Source organism: Hippopotamus amphibius, chromosome 6 (assembly GCF_030028045.1).
Source record: "Hippopotamus amphibius kiboko isolate mHipAmp2 chromosome 6, mHipAmp2.hap2, whole genome shotgun sequence".
In the NCBI taxonomy this organism is placed as follows: Eukaryota; Metazoa; Chordata; class Mammalia; order Artiodactyla; family Hippopotamidae; genus Hippopotamus; species Hippopotamus amphibius.
This window is the reverse complement of record NC_080191.1, coordinates 102,580,363-102,596,640: the sequence shown is the minus strand read 5'-3', so window position 1 is coordinate 102,596,640 and position 16,278 is coordinate 102,580,363. Positions and strand designations below refer to the sequence as shown.

The 16,278-nt window shown below is 53.6% G+C and overlaps 1 protein-coding gene across 2 annotated transcripts in view; it reads left to right on the top strand.

Annotated features, from left to right (window-relative positions):
- The window catches only part of SH3BP5 (SH3 domain binding protein 5), a 69,895-nt gene that overhangs the window by 45,759 nt on the left and 7,858 nt on the right, over window positions 1-16,278 (top strand). The window contains exons 1-2 of one of the 2 annotated variants that reach the window (XM_057737865.1): window positions 3,269-3,319; window positions 10,968-11,132. In XM_057737865.1, the coding sequence (XP_057593848.1) occupies window positions 11,109-11,132 (24 nt within the window). In that variant the 5' untranslated portion in view covers window positions 3,269-3,319; window positions 10,968-11,108. Of the gene's footprint in view, window positions 1-3,268; window positions 3,320-10,967; window positions 11,133-16,278 lie in introns of those variants that run through there. The other variant, XM_057737864.1, reaches the window with a different exon arrangement.

Here is a 16,278-nt window from a genome sequence, read left to right as displayed (position 1 = left end):
CATGGCAAAGAGATCAAGATTAGAGATGAGAAATTTTGGACATCCGGAGTGGTTTGGCCACTAACAGGATGTGGGGGGGTGGGGTCAGTGTTGGACTCCCCATGTTTTTGATACGTTGTATTTAAAGATTGCACCTGGGCAAGGTGGGTTTTGAGGGATGGGGAGCCCTTCCAGGGGCTCTTTACCTGCCCTTATTGGCAATTCTATAGATGTTTTATTTTTTATTTTTATTTATCTAACTTAAATTTTGCCTTTCGTGAGGACCACCTTTGACAAATACCTTTGGTTTCCCTGATCTTTTCGTGAGTAGCATTTTCTAGAGTTTTGTGATTACGTGGCAGATAAATAGCAAAAGTGATAACTGATGAACCAAAGGCTTCAAAAAACATTTCTTTACCACTTTTTATCATGGAATGTTTCACGTGTACACAAAACTAGAGAGAATACCAGTGAACCCCACGCACCCGTCACCGGTGTCAGCGGTGGTTAACATCTTGCAGTCACTTACCTACCCTCCCCAGCCTTTATTTTGAAGCTGTTCACAGATACTGTATCACTTTACCCATAAATACTTGTGTGTATCTCTAGCAGATAGGACCTTTTAAAGGATCACATTTTTACACGTAACAAACAGTTCTTTTCGTATCATCTCATGCCCAGTCCTTTTTCCGGTTTCCCTGGCTGTTTGAACAATGTGTTTTCTTATGATTGGTTTAAAGCATTTACCTGGAAATGGCTGTTATATTTTGTTTTGGTGAATAGTGTGGGCGTCCCCATTTCCCTCATGTGATGCCGTTACTCAACCCAGTGACATAATTTTGAGTGTAAGCAGAGAACTGTGTGGTAGATAAATAGCAAAGTAACAGCCGATTAAGAAGTGCATCAAGAAGCAATTTTGTAAGCTTTTTATTATGGAAAACTTGCAAGTACATACAATAAAGATGACAGCAAAAGCAAAATAGCTCGGTAGTGAACTCAACTGCTGATGGACTGTTTGCACATGTCTAAGCCAAACCCTACGTTCCAGACCACGGCCTCAAAAATCCTGCTGTAATTACATGTCTTCAGTACTGGGAACCAGGCTCCCTGGGAGTTAACAGAGGCCTTGGCATTCCAATCTGAGAAATCCAGTGACTTGTTCGAGGTTGAAGACCCAAGACAATGGTCATTGTTGGTGCCGGGAGTGTACCCTGCTGCTCCCGGTTCTTTGGACACAGGGCGCTGCCTCACAGCAGGCCCGCTGTGCCGGGTGATCAATGCCAGTTCTGTGCAGGGCAGGGGAAGGTTTCTTTCGTCGGCACTTTGGTGTGTTAAGAGCTGGGCCCCTGGGGTTGGAGAGCGGCAAGGGGCCTGTTTGCCCACGTGGTGCTGGCGGGCCCACCTTCTGGAAGCCAGGCCCTGGAAATGTCGGCAGCCCTGCTCATGATTCCCGGGTCGAGGGAGGGCTGTGCCCGTGGAGGCAGAACGGGTTGAGGGCCAGCTGGCCACCTGGCTCCCCACCGGGGAGGAAGGGGAGAAGTAGGAGGTGAGGGCAGGGACAGAGCTCTGCCAGGGCATCTGACGTCTCTGGGTGTGTGGCTGTGCAGAGGGACATGCCATTCCTCATCCCGTCCCCCTGATTCTTTATCCACCCACCTCCCAGCTCCCGTGTTCCTGCGCTCCCTCCTCCTGTGGGAAACAGCAGCCACTCCTGAGCTGCGTGATGACAGAGCACGGGGCTCTGCCTTTGCAAAGCAGTGCCCTCCCCTCCCCTAAAACCTCGGGCCGTGGTCAGGCCCCCTGTGTGCCTGGGATCTGCGCTGTTTCCCAGGGAAGCTTCCCTGATGGGTGCCTGTGACTTTCTGACCCTGAGACTTGGAGATGCTGTGCGTCTCGTGTCCTGGGAATGACGGAGGGGGGTGGTGCTTGGGGGCAAGGCAGAGATGGGAATAAATGGGAGGACTTGCGGGGAGGAAGGTACAGCCCTGCTGAATCTGGGGAACCCTCCACAGCAGAGAAGCTCCCCCGGGTAGCACGTATTTGAAGAAGTTAGAGGTGGTATGTGACGTGTCCCTTTGGCCAGTTTAGTTGTTAGGCTTTTGATTTTTCTTCTGTAAAATAGTGTTTGGTCTCCGTTGTTTCTATCTCCTTGAGCCCAAGGACTCCGTGATTCGACCCCCATGTTCCAGGGGTCTGTGGGTGGTGGTGGCGGCTCCCGGGGTGCTGCTGGGTCTCGGGGCCTTGACCTTGGGCACTGTCCCCTGCCTCAGGCCTGCCCTGGACCGACTTTCGCCAGCGTGGAGCCCAGCCAGTATGAGTGTGGGAGCGAGAGGAAGCCCGGGGGCTTGGATGTGGGGGCACCTCTCTGGCTGGGGGTTGGGGCACAGGGAGAGGCTCGGCACCTGTTGTGTCCCCGCAGCATCAGCAAGGGTTTGATTTGGGGGCCGGCGTGGGATGTGCTGTTCCCAGAGGCCCCGCCGTGCGTGGCCCACTGGCTGTGAGCCGCAGTGATCGTGCAGGGGGGGCAGCATGTGAAGGTCAAGGACAGCAGCCGGCTGGCCAGCCCTGACCTGCTGACTTGGGCTGAGAGCCCCGTGCCCTCCCTCCTGCCAGCAGCTTTTGGGTGGACTGGGACGTTCTGTAGGGAGGCAGGTGGTGCCCACCGGAGGCCGAGGCGCAAGTGGCAGGTGAGTGGAGCGGGAGGTGCTCCCCAGGTGTGGTGTGGACGGGCCCAGAGGTCAGGCGCAGGCTGATGCCTCACACAGGAGACAGACAAGGTGGGCTCCATCCCAGATGAACCTCCCTGAAGCTCCCAACTGAAACCCTTGAGTCAGACCCAGCCCTGGTCTGTCTGGGGCCCTGGGTGACCAGGGGAAGTGAGAAATGTCCTGCCAGAAACTGGGTCATAGCACCCTATTGAGGGGCCGGGCTTCCCCACACCCGGGGTCTCACCACAGTGTCCCCTCAGGGTTCCTTTATTATAGGTTTTTAACTGTATGATTATTTATAGTACAGAGCAGGAACAAAAATGCTGCTTTTTAAAAAAAATTTATTGCAGTATAGTTGATTTACAATGTTGTGTTAATTTCTGCTGTACAGCAAAGTGATTGTTATACATACGTATACATTCTTTTTCATATTCTTTTCCATTATGATTTATCACAGGATATTGAAGATAGTTCCGTGTGCTCTACAGTAGGACCTTGCTGTTTATCCATTCTACATGTAATAGTTTGCATCTGTTGATCCCAGACTCCCAATCCATCCCTCTTCAACCCTTCTTCCCGTTGACAACCACAAGTCTGTTCTCTATGTCAGTGAGTCTGTTTCTGTTTTGTAGGTAAGTTCATTTGTGTCGTATTTTAGATTCCAGATATGTGATATCACATGGTATTTGTCTTTCTGACTTACTTCATGTAATATGATCATCTCTAGGTCCATTCATGTTGTTGCAAATGGCATTATTTCATTCTTTTCAATGGCTGAATGTTACATACACCACATCTTCTTTATCCACTCCTCTGTCAGTGGACGTCTAGGTTGCTTCCACGTCCTGGCTGTTGTAAACAGTGCTGCTGTAAACACAGGGGTGCGTGTATCTTTTCGAAGTATAGCTTCGTCTGGATATATGCCCAGGAGTGGGATTGCTGGATCATGCCAGCTCTATTTTTAGTTTTTTGAGGAATCTCCATGCTGTTCTCCATAGTGGCTGTACCAGTTTACATTCCCACCAACAGGGTAGGAGGGTTCCCTTTTCTCCACATCCTCTCCAGCATTTGTTATTTGTAGACTTTTTAATAACAGATATTCTGATCAGTGTGAGGTGGTGCCTCGTTGTAGTTTTGATTTGCATTTCTCTAATAATTAGCCATGATGAGCTCGAAGATGCTGTTTTGATGAACACAAACCAGAAACTGTGGATGGTAGCTGAGACCTTCCAGCAGCCTTCACTCATTGTTGGCCAGTGTCTAGGCCAGCCTGTCCAGGGTGGGGCCACCCGCCACATGCGATTCCTGAGCACTTGAAGTATGGCTGGTACAACTGAGAAGCTGAAAACTTAATGTATTTCATTGTAATTAAGTGTAAATAGCCACCTGTGGTCAGTGGCTCCTGTATAGGACACTGCAGTTCTAGAGACTAGTAAGTGGGTAATTGCAAATGAGGATAGTTTTTCCCTTTACTTTTTATTGTAGGAAATTTCACATGTATACAAAGCAGAGTGATGTAGTGGAGCCCCATATACCCTCCCTCCAGCTTCTGTAATCACTAACCCATTGGCCAGTCTTGTTTCATCTATACCTCCCCGTCCCCCCAGCCCCAGCCCCACCCCCACCCCCCAGCGCTCACGTCTGTGTTATTTTGAAGCAGATACTAGCTTTTTAATTTTTGTTTTTAAACAGCTCATCTTTAACCCCAGGACAGAAGAAAACTATTTGACCTTGACTTTTTTCTCATCCCTTGGGGCTCTTCTGACATCCTGATTTATTGAAGAGCTCTGTGGCCTTCCGCTAAACCAGCTGCAGGCCCTGTGTGATTCTCTTAAGACCGCTCACAGCTCTCTCAGATTTCTCTAATGAGAAATACGCACCGTGGATCTGTCTTTTGTAATATATATTGTTTAATATGTTTTATATCATACAGGTTAATATTAACTGATAACTGCTTAAAGTGTACATGCTACCATTTGGGGCTGATTAAAAATTGATGTCCCATATGTTCAACAGATTTTTAGATCTGCAAAAAATTGGTCCAGGAAAATTGAGCTTGACAGAAATAATGGAAAACTCCATGGCGTAGGCTATAATGAGTAGAGTTTGTGCATGAAACTGTTCAGTGGCTCAAATTGGTTTGAAATTGGAAAGAACTGATCCTCATGAAAATAATGTTGACTAAATAAAAAAAATTGGGAACATTGCATATGAAAAATGGTCAAGTAACTAAATGGGCTTGATGGCATTCTCTCTAGAAAGTGCTTCTGATTAAAATGTGTGTGTCCAGAACATCCCTAGGGTCAAACTGGCCAGTGCCCATCTCTGGCCACTCTTCCGTTAACCTCAGACAGGTGTGAAAGGGCGTGGACGGAGGACGTTTTCTGAGTTGAACGTCTCAGACTCTGGCAACTGCCCATGCCTAGGATTGCTCAGAAGACAGGCGGGCAGCTAGAGCTCGAGTGAAGCTGAGAGCAGACGTGCGCTCTCCTGCCCGCTTTGATGTTCATCCTGACCTCCCTCCCTCCCTGGGGTTCTTTGATCTTCCTCAGATGGCTTGGAGAAGCATCTGGGGCTTTTCTCCCCCCGCTTCTAGCCCGGGGATGGGTTCTCCCAGCAGCACATGCAACGGTCACCATAAAGGGGCAAGGACAAAATTGTATCTTTTAAAAAAAATTTTTTTTATTAAAAAGGCAAGGACGGGGGCTTCCCTGCAGCAGTTGCCCAGTGCAGCAGGCACCTTGACCTTGTCCCCATCCCCTGTGGGGTGGAGGCCATCCCGGCCGGAGCACTCGGGCCGTGGAGACCAGGCCTCCCTGTGGGGCCACCAAAGGGCCACTGCTGCCCTCACACTCTGGGCAGCCTCTGCTCTCCCCAGGCTGGCGACTTTCCGATCCTCTGTAGGAGGCAGTAGGGCCCCCCATGTTCATCTCACGCCCAAGCGTCCAGAGGTTTGCGGAAGCCTCTTGTTGATCCGTTATCGCTCCCGTCGAGTGCTGGAGGTGCGTGTAGGTGCAGCCCCTTTGTTCCTAAGCAAACCCAGAGAATCCCTTTGGGTTTCAGGTGCTAAAGGCGTTCAGAACGGAATAGGGAAAGCTCTCCAGAGGCCTGTGACCTGAATGGATGTGTGGGTGTGTGTGTTTTAACAATCTTTTTTTTTTTTTTTTTAATTTATTTTTGGCTTCGTTGTGTCTTTGTTGCTGCACGTGGGCTTTCCCTAGTTGTGGCGAGTGGAGGGGGTGCTGCTCTTCGTGGTGGTGGCTTCTCTTGTGGAGCACAGGCTCTAGGCAAGCGGGCTTCAGTAGTTGTGGCACGCAGGCCCAATAGTTGTGGCTCGCAGGCTGTAGAGTGCAGCCTCTGTAGTTGTGGCGCACAGGCTTAGTTGCTCCTCAGCATGTGGGATCTTCCCGGACCAGGGCTCGAGCCTGCAGTGTCCTCTGCATTGGCAGGCGGATTCTTAGCCACTGCACCACCAGGGAAGTCCCAGGCGTGTGGCTTTGATAGATGAGAAACTGTGACTGCCCCGTGCTCCCCTGGGAGTGGGGTCCACGTTGCTCCCGAGAGCAGGTGAGGGAACAGTGTCAGGGTGCAGGAGAGGTCACTCTCCGAGAGCGTCCAGCATCAGCCTCTCGAGACCCCATCATCTGATCCCCGGCTCCTGACTGGGAATCCCACATCCCTCACCCACACTCTGTGGAAGGGAAGTGAGCTCTCCTTGGTGGCTGGCATCTTTTCTCCCTGTGACCCCCCACCCGTCCCCATCTGCTTAGCAGTGGCCAGTGTGGCCCTGTGATGAGGGAGGAGACGTAAGAGGGACCTCACCGGACCAGCACCTCTTGGTCAGGGGTGTGTAGCCCCGCAGGTGGTGTTTGGTAGAAGTTGAGCGTGAAGGCGCTGAGTCAGGGTTTGAGTCTTGACCCACCCTTGCTATCTGTGTGACCTTGGGCAGTTGCTTTAACCTTTCGGAGCTTGGCCTTCTTTATAAAGTAGGGATGACAGTCGGACTACCTCGCAGGGTAGCTTTGAGATCTAAATGAGGCGTGTCCCAGAACACCTTACTATATATTATCGGACTCAGAATAAATGCTCAAACAGTAGCTGCTCTGATTTTCTTCATGCCGCCCCCGGCTGGAGCTTGGCTTTGGGCAGCCGAGTGACGTGGTCTCCATCTTTTTCAGTTTCCTGGATGGCGTGAATCCCAGGTAGGGGCACGGTCCTGCAGAGTCTGGCTTCTCAGCAGCTCCTCTGGCTGTGTTTTATTTACGGGTAGACTGTCCACCTGCCCCACGGTCATGGCATTGGCAACGTGACCCAGGTTGCAGGGACCTGGTGGTAGAGCAGGCATCGCCCCACCAAGGGTCAGGGGCTCTGATCTCCTGGCTCTGGCCAGCTACCCAGCCGCTGCGTGACATTTACCAGGTTGCCTTGCTCCTCTGGGCCCTCTTTTGAAACATGAGGGGTTGCACTGGTGGCCGGCAAACTTCCTTCCTTCACCTTCTGCTTCTGTTGCGACCAGCGCAAACATCCAGGTGCTTTTGTTCCTTCTTGGGGCCGGCTGTGGGCTGACGCGGAGGGGAGTCAAGGCCATGACGACAGCCTCCACCCCCTCCCCCTTTATTGATGACATCGTGGGAACCCACGCATTTCTGAGTGTCTCAGTCACAGTCCCTGGCGGGGCCAGTGTCTCATGAAGGTCACTTATCAAATCCATTCACGAGCAGCCTTTTAACACGCTGTCCATAGAGCTGTTTCTGTGAAAGCCATTGGTGTTCACGAGTCATGAAGATATTTCACCTTTTTCCTGTGTTGTATCTTACAGCTCCCGCCTGGCTCTGCTAGCATCTCCTCAGCGCTGCCTCGAGCAGGCCTCAGCTCTCCAGTTGCAAACTGTGTTTCCCTGCCGTGAGTGAGCCCCGCTGGGCTGTGTGCACACTGGAGAGCCTGGGAGTGTAGGGCTGTTACTCAGATAATGTATTAATACCAGGGCCTGGGTCCTTTGTTGGAGTTTGAAGGTAAAAGCTAGTTGGTCATGCTAAGGATTTCTAGGCGTCATCTTTCATAGGATGGTGAGAACCAGGTAGCCCATTCTTTTTTGGGGCTCTGAATTGGCTTCTGGTTTTTGAGGTCATGTGTCCTGTTAGGAGGCGGGGAAGCAGTCTCTGAGTTAAGCGTCCTCCGTTACATGTGTGTGTGAGCTCTCGGGTGCCTCCTGTGCTCCGTGGTGCTGGTGCCTGACACCCTCTGCTTCAGGGACTCTTCCCTAAGAAACCTTTGACAAATCACTCTCTTTCCAACATTCCCACGTGCTTTATACCTGTCACTTGTCACTGTCTGCCTTGAGTTGGAGTTTGTAATGAACATGTCTGTGTACCCAACTGAGCTGGAACCCCTTATTTTGGAACCCCCTAGAGCTCAGTGTCCAGGAGATGTGTCATCCATGTCCAGTGGCTTGTGTCCTGCTGGGGGGGGGGGGGTGATGGCAGGCTCCCCTCCCCACCTTGTGTGTGCCCGCCTGGTCCTTCCTTGTGTGTGTGGTTTTAGAAAATGTTTTCTGAAATGCCTCACAAAGAGGCTGCGTGCATTGGGGTTGTTTAGGAAGCCCCCAGAGTTTGTTTCCTTGGGCTTAATAGTTGTAAAATGGGCTGTGAGCAGCCAGAAAGAACTTGAGGGAGGTTTGACCAGTCTATGTGGGCTGCTGTAGTCATGTCCCTCAGGTTTGCAGGGTAGCCCAGCTGTGTGGAGGGGAAGGTGTGTTATTTAGGTTTAGATTTGGCTGAATATAACAGAAACCCCCCAAATAACACTGGCTTGAACATGAGACTTTATTTTCTCTGTCATGTAAAAAGTCAGTTCAGGGCAGGGACCTAATTTACTGTTCCTTCATCCTTAAGAGAGTTGCCTCAAAATGGCTGTTGAAGCACCAGCCATTGTGTTAATATCACAGATGGAAAGACAAAGGAGCTCTCCTGGAAGTCTCTCACTCAATGTCTATTTACATTTCCTTAGCTAAAAGTAACATGAGTACTAGCTAAAAGTTGGTAACAAGGTTAGTAACAGGGGTACAAGTCTCACTCAGTATTTATTTACATCTCATTTAGTTAAAAGTTATTAACAGGGGCACTAGCTATAGTGACAGCTGGGAAGTAGGGTCTTAGCTGGGACATTGCCTCACCCAGAGACATGAGGGCTCTATTTGCAAGAAAGACGCAGAGAATAGACAGTGGGTACAGAACACACACCCAGCACTTTGAATGAATGAACAAATGTGTGAGGGGATAAGTGATGGAGAGATGCCATCTGGCTTCTGTGGGTTAAATGTAGACCAAATCCTCACATTAGCAGGATCTACAGTATGACACGGAAAGCACATTTCTGATACCACAGGAGGGAAGGGACCTTGTAGAAACTTCAGAAACTCCCCAGGGACTCGATGGAGCGCGTGTTCTTCTGCAGTGCCACTTCAGATGGGCTTCCTCTTCTCCCCCGGACCAGGGCTCGAACCTGTGTCCCCTGCATTGGCAGGTGGATTCTTAACCACTGTGCCACCAGGGAAGCCCTTGAGTCCCTTTCGAAGGCTTGATGGGAGCCTTTGTCCAGCCTCCTAGAGACACTCTGTTTTATACCTCTGCTTCCTCCCGGCCTCCCAGTCACCCTGAATTTTCAGATCATCCCCATCTCAGGTCGGGATCCTCCTCCTTTAAGAAGCTGTCCTGGATTCCCCCCTCGGGAAGGAATTTCTCCTTCACATCTCCCCACTGCATTACTTCTGAATGTCCCCTCCCGGCCCGCTTCCGCTCCCTGCAGGTCGTTGTCACCTGAGGGTCGGTCGGGTGTGACCCGCAGTTACGTGATCGCAGTGATGGAGAGGGGTGCCCGAGGAATCACACAGCCATCCCTCACCCTGGGGGCTGATGGGCTTCAAGTCTGACTCTGCTCCTCCTCTTAACGGTCTTGGGAAAGTGTCCTTGGCCTGTGGTATCTAAACACTTCCTCTCCGTCATGTGAAACTCACTCTGGGGATGCGGGGGTGTTGTTCTGCCCACCTCCTGGGTCCCAGGGACTGCCCCAGGGGTGTCCCCCAGCTTATGTAACTGATTTACGGATCCGGTCCGCGGGGGTGGGCGGGCAGGAGGCTGCAGCAGGCCAGCGTCTGGCAGTGGCTTGCCGGAGCCCTGGCGGGTCGTTGCGGGTGGGTGTGCTGAGCGCAGGGACCAGGATTTGCTACCTCATGGCCCACGCCTGGGGGGACACGTTTTTACTGCATAAAAGCAACACAATGTGAGTCAACTGTGTGGCTTACAATTTTCTAGTCCCAGTAAAAATGTAAGAATAGCAGGTGGAATTAGCGTTAATAATATGTTTTAACCCAGTGTGTACAACATACTGTCATTTCATCGTGTGATCAACGTGGACGTTATTAAGGAGACCACTACTCTCTTTTTGTACTACGCCTTTAAAATGTGGGGTGTTCTACACTCAGTTTGCATCAGTGACGTTTCATGGTCTCCACAGTCCAGGCTGACGGGCTCGGCGGCCGCTTCTGCTGATCCTCCCACTTGAGGGTCCTTGAAAGCAGGGACGGGCGTTGTGACCTTAGTCTTCCCTCCGCCCATCACCTCTTCCCTCCGCCCATCACCTCTTCCCTCCGCCCATCACCTCTTCCCTCCGCCCATCACCTCTTCCCTCCGCTCCTCACCTCTTCCCTCTGCCCATCGCTGGTGTCTGCGTGTGTAATTTGGGGGGTGGGGGTGTCCCGCAGCGTCACCGCACGCGGTGTAGGGGGGACTCGGAGCATCTGGGGTCTGGTCACAGCTGAGTGAGCTCAGGGACAGTCAGGGCCTCTGGGAGCCACGGTTCCCACTCAGGATGACGCTGTCGGACATGAATCTCCAGGGCTTTTCTGATTCTCACGTGCTGTAAACTGAACTAGGAGTCTACTCAGGGGTGGTGTTGGGGACACATGGTGTTGGGGACGCTGACATCCTTGGCCTCATGAGCAAACGACAGCATCTCTGTGAAGGGCTGCGGTCGGCCGAAGTCACCACGGATGGGCTAGTTTGCTGCCTGTAGCTCTCACCCAGGGCTGGCGTGTCTGTCTGGTGTGTTGGGTCCCGGGCTGTGAAGACCCTCCACTCCCCCATCCGGCGTCGACACAGACTTGCCCAGGCAGAGAAGGACAGGCCCCATCCAGGCCGTCGGGACGCCCCCCTTCTGGAGGGTCTGATGAGCCAGCGGGAGCCCCTGCGGTGCCCGAGGCCTCATGAGGTTTCTCTCCCACAGGCGCAGCTGGAAGCGCAGAGAGCCACGCAGGACTTCCAGAGGGCCACCGAGGTGCTCCGCGCGGCCAAGGAGACCATCTCCCTGGCCGAGCAGCGGCTGCTGGAGGATGACAAGCGGCAGTTCGACTCGGCCTGGCAGGAGATGCTGAACCACGCCACCCAGAGGGTGAGTGTCTGCGGAGCGGGCCTGTGGGGCGCGTCTGCAGTGCGCCTGCGTGTGGGGAGCTGGGTTTGCGTCTGCACGTGGGCGTGGGGCGGGGGGAGGGGGTGGGCTTGCGTCCGCGCCGGGTTCCTGCACCCTTGGGGTGCGGGTGCCCGTCAGACCCGGACTCCCCACTGGCTTCCCGGAGCAGAGGAAAGAGACCGCCAGGCGTGTTGTACGTATCACAGGTGGTCATCCCCACGGGGACTCTGCGGGCCTGGGACTAAGCCGTCCTCGGCGGTGACAGTCACCCAGTGACGGGCAGAGCTGCCCCTTCCCTGTCGTTTGAGGTTCGTCTGGTTCAGGTCACCTGTGTCAGTCCTGACTGTGGATTGGGCTTCCCCGCGGGACCCGATCACTCTCCAGGGGCCTCTCCGTCTGAGTCCCAGGGGACTGGCAGGGGTCGGAGCACGGGGTGGGGGACCTTGATCCCTTCCTGGGCCTGGACTCGGGCGGGTGTGCCGCCGGTGAGAAGCGGGGGCGGTGGCAGGTGAGGCCAGAATACAGGGGGTGCGTGGGCTGCCCTTTGGGCTGGGCTGGGGTCTGGGGAACCAGCGTGTGTGCAGGAAGCGGGTCGTGTACCACTGTCACCCGGCGTTGACTCCTAGGTATGGTGCCATCATTGTGTGCCTTCACCAGCTGCCACGATCTGCCCTCCGGCCACGTTGCTCAGAATCAGAAGTGGTGGGTAGAGCTGGATGTGTCGCCTCTCCCCAACTCCCTGGGCTCCGAGGAGTCACGCAGGGTGTTCCAGATTCCTCCCCCTCCTCCATCTGGTTTGCTGTGGGGAGGTGGGTGAGACCTTGGGGGGCCGGGGATGTGGGGGTGGCGGCTGCCACCCTGGTCTGGACACCCCGGGAGGCTGCCTGCGGGGCTGGAGTTGAACCTTTTCAATGTCACCTGTCACGGGGGCTCACGTCCTGGGGGACCTGATAATTAAAGATGGCCTTGTGCTTCCTTAAATAGAACGCCTGACACACAAAGGGCTTGGACTTGGTGTCAAATCTCCGTTGACTCTGTACCACATCTCCCTGAAGCCCAGACTCCTGGCCGGGCTTCTGTGGCCTGGGGCCTCCTGCCACCTAGTGGACATTATGCGGGGAGAGCCAAACACAGCTTTCCTGGGGCCACTGGGGAAAGGCCAAAAGAGGAAGTTGGAAATCTTGGAAATTTACAAGCCATAGCCTGAGTGAAAAGGACAGGAAAAAAAAAAAAAAAAAGCTCCTTCCAAGAAATTAGCTGAAGGCCTGCCTTTCCTTCCTGCCCTTCTTCCACCCCAACCGAGATCCAAATCAGCTAGTCAGGAGTTGTTTCGGAAAGCACTTACTCTGCTCTTTAAAAAAGAACAAAACATGTTTCTGCTTTTTTTCCCCTTCTACTTTTTAAGTCCCAGGACTGCAGTGGATGGTGAGTGGCAGTCAAGGAGGGGGAGCACTGCTCACACCAGTCTTTGGGAATGGTGCCTCTTGGGCTTGTGCAGTGTGCAACTTGTGGGGCTGTACAAGACGGCCCTGAGCCTCCTGATGTCCCGTGGGGCTCCTCAGGGTCCTGGGAGGGTCCTCTGATGTGTGCCTTCACTGAGGCCCCCGAAGGTGTCTTGACCGTGGGGGTAACCACTGCACGTGAGCAGATTTTCTGGGTCACAGGCCAGGATTTCCATCGTCGGGCTGCTGTTCCCCTTCCCTAGATTCCTCCCCAGTTTCATGGGCCTCAGATGCTGCTCCTTGACCTGATGAGGGAGAAGGAGAGTTGGAAACTGACACCAGCAAGGGATAGAGCCCGCGGCAGAGCTGTCCCCGATCATGTGCCCGTGTCACTGAGAAACCCCGCCTGGAGGGGGCATGCCCCCGGGATGTGATGGGCAGTGTAGACACTCGTGTGCGGCTTTGCTGCCCTCTGATTGAGCGTGCTCCCAGGGACATGCTGGCCCGAGTGCTGGTGGGCGAAGACAATGAAAAGTCTAGAATATAACCCTGACCTCGGCCAACTTCTAGGTCCTCCAGGAAGCCTGTTTCTTCAGGAGAAGGGAGCATCATCTCACCCTCTTCTTCTGAAGAAAGTGCCACATAAGAGTCTAGAGAGAGATGCAGAGCTCAGAAAGGTCCAGGCTGTCTTGAGGAAGTGGCAGTGCCTTGGGCTGCATGACCCTCACTCCAGGCACAGTGGAAGGACCCTGGGGTCCCCGCATTCCTTACCCGAGGCCATCTGTGTGTCCCTTCTGTTCCTTCAGACTTAGGGTGACAGCTGGCAGCCCTGCTTGGAGCCAGGCCAGAGCCCCGGGGTCCCCATTGTTAGGCTGCACGCAATACCCCAGGCAGGGACAGAGGAACAGTCCTGCACTCAGAGCTGGGGTCAGCAGGGCTTTGGAAGCCGCAGTGCACTTGAGTGGCCTCCCTGGGGGCTCAGGGTCCCTGCTGCTCCTGCTTGGGCTGTAGGCAGCAGAGGCCCCTCCAGCTTCACCTGGTTTGGCTGCGAGGCAGCCCTTATAGGGAGGCGATAGCTTTTCATCCTCCAGGAGGGAGAGGAGGCCTGGCATCTGGGGAGGGAGGGGTTGGCTCTTCTGATGTCTGTGCAGAGAGACCAGAGAGAAGACGATGACGTGGCTTGGGTGTGGGGAGGCGTAAACTCTTAGGAACCAGCAGCGGCTGGAGAGGAAAGGCCTGGGGGCGTGGATCTAAGGCCTGGGGGCGTGGATCTGAGCCCGGGGATGCACCTGAGCTGAGCAGCCAGCTCTCCTGTGCCTGCCCCGAGGCCCTGAGAAGCCCCCTCCTTGGGTCCGTGCTCCGAGGGCTGCAGGAAGAATCAGAAAGCAGCCTGAGTGGGCTGAGGACCTGAGGAGCCCGTGAACTGCCTTCCTGAGAGCAGAGGAGCCTGCTCTTAGCTCGAGGACGTTGAGGATGAGGGTGGATGGCCTCGGGGTTGGGAGAGGGGTTGGTAGAGCTGAGTGTGAGGCAGAGGTGCCGGGCTGGCTGAGCGTCTCCTGGTCGGTTCAGGTCCTTCTGCTGACAGGGGCCCCAGCCCGGCTGGCAGCCCACTCCGTACCTGTTGGTGTCCCAGCACCAAGGATCTGCTTGAGCAGAGAGTGGACACGTGGCTGTGCCAAGCCCCCTTCGGCCCTAAGTGCTCCCCTACCCACGCCCTTTCCCTCAGCACCCCGCACCGAGCCCCCCAGCGTGACCTCTGCTGCCCCCACTCCCACCACCCTGGGCTGTGGTGGCCCCGATGACAGCGTGGATCCCAGCTGCCCAAGTGGTGAGGCTGGTGGTCTGGGGTTTGGTCTCTGGTGTGCTCTGTGTACACAGTAGGTGCTGAATCAGAGTACACAGCCCTGAGTTGAATATGCTGGTGGTAAACTGAAGAACAAGGCGCAGAGCGGGGCACAGGGGCCTGGAGTCCAAGCCAAATAGCCGTCAGCCCGGCCTTCATGCAGGCCTGGGCCCTGGTGCTTCGGGGCTGGGTTGCGCATGCGTCTGGCCACCTTGAGGCCTGCGGGGACATCTGTGTTATGCTTCCTTTTGTGGCTTCCACCTTCCCAGCATCCGCCCTCATCCCCGCCTTTCCTTCGCATCCCTGGGCACATAGTTCATGCCTGATTGCAGGTTTCAGACACCTGGGGCCTCAGACTCTCCCCTTTGGGCAGCAGTGGGTGGTCAGTTCTTGGGCATCAGAGCCGGCCCGAGGGGTGGAGTGCGTGTCTGCGGGTTTTGGGAACCTGATCCCAGGTTTCAGACAGAGGGGCTGCTTGGTTACCTAGGAGATGTAGCCAAGGTGACCTGCTTGGTGACTTTCTCCCTGGAGGCAGGAAGCGGAGTGGGGGTGCTCTCCTCCGAGAGCAGGAGGTTGTGTGCACGTGGGGTCTGGGAGTTGGGACGGGAGGTCGTAGACGCGGCCTGGGGAGGGTGAAGCAGGGGACGGCGTGCTTGCTGCCGCCTCCGTCTGCACTGGAAATATTGCCAGGTGCTTGGAGCCTCCGCGTGTTTAATTTTAGAGAGCTTTTTGCAGACTAAGGGCCAAGGAAGAACGAGGGCCTGTGTGCAGTCGGTGAGAATCCGGCTTCTTGCAGGGGGTGCTCTGTACCGTAGCCTCACATCACAGCTTTTGTAGATCATCTATTTAAAATGCTTTCAGACAGATCCTTTAAGGTGAACCTTGCATTGAATCCTCTGGTTGTGGAACAGATCACCACAATACGTTGTCTGCATCTGTCTGATAGGCTTGAGTTTTGCATGTTCATAAAGGTTACACCAGTAAGTCCTCAAAGTTTAAGATTTAAGACGAGACTGAAGAGTTACTGCTGTTTCCCTAAGTGACCAAGCTGGGGAGGTTTTGAGCGCATTTTTTGTCACTGTGACATCTTTGGTGTTAGAAGCCAAGGGGAGGGGTTCTCCGAGCCCCTTGGTCTTGACTGAGAGGTCGTCTTCGCAAGCCTGTCAGCACACGGCAGCTTGTCCCGGTTCCATGTTTCCCTTCTCTGACTTTGTTTTAATTCTGTTTTTAAAAGTATCTCAAGCATGAAAACCATTGTTAAAAGATATATATTTTAAAGAAGGTAAAGATTTGACTCTGATAAATATAAAATGTTCTCCTGTCAAAGAATTTATTTAACTCATTGATTAAGGATGGAACTAATAAGATGTTACAGCTCTTTCAGAGGAGAATTAAAAAAACACACTCATGCAAAGGTCAGGAACGCCAAAAAGAATTTCAGGCAAATATAGAATTGGTCAGTATTTACAGGGCAATCAGTAATCAAATGCATCTCCACTGGGCACAGTTAATCTTCATTTCTAGGGATGAGTCATTCATGTTACTATCAGTTTCCCACAACTTACAGGGTCATAAAGTAGCTCCAAGACAACGAAAGGCAGAGATAACCTGGAAGAGAGTGTTACATCGGACGCCCAGTCATTTTATGCTCATATCAAGGGCTTTCAGAATTTCTCCTGCTACTTAAAACAAAACAAAAAACCCTTATTAGAAGTGCGTAAGTAAACTACCCTGGGCTGACTGTGGCTGTTGCCTGGAGGGGGTGATTGACCCCTGGCTGCCTGCTGGGTGGTGTCCTCCTGAAACTGTCCTGCTGGGTCTGAGACAGTGGACCAACAGCCTG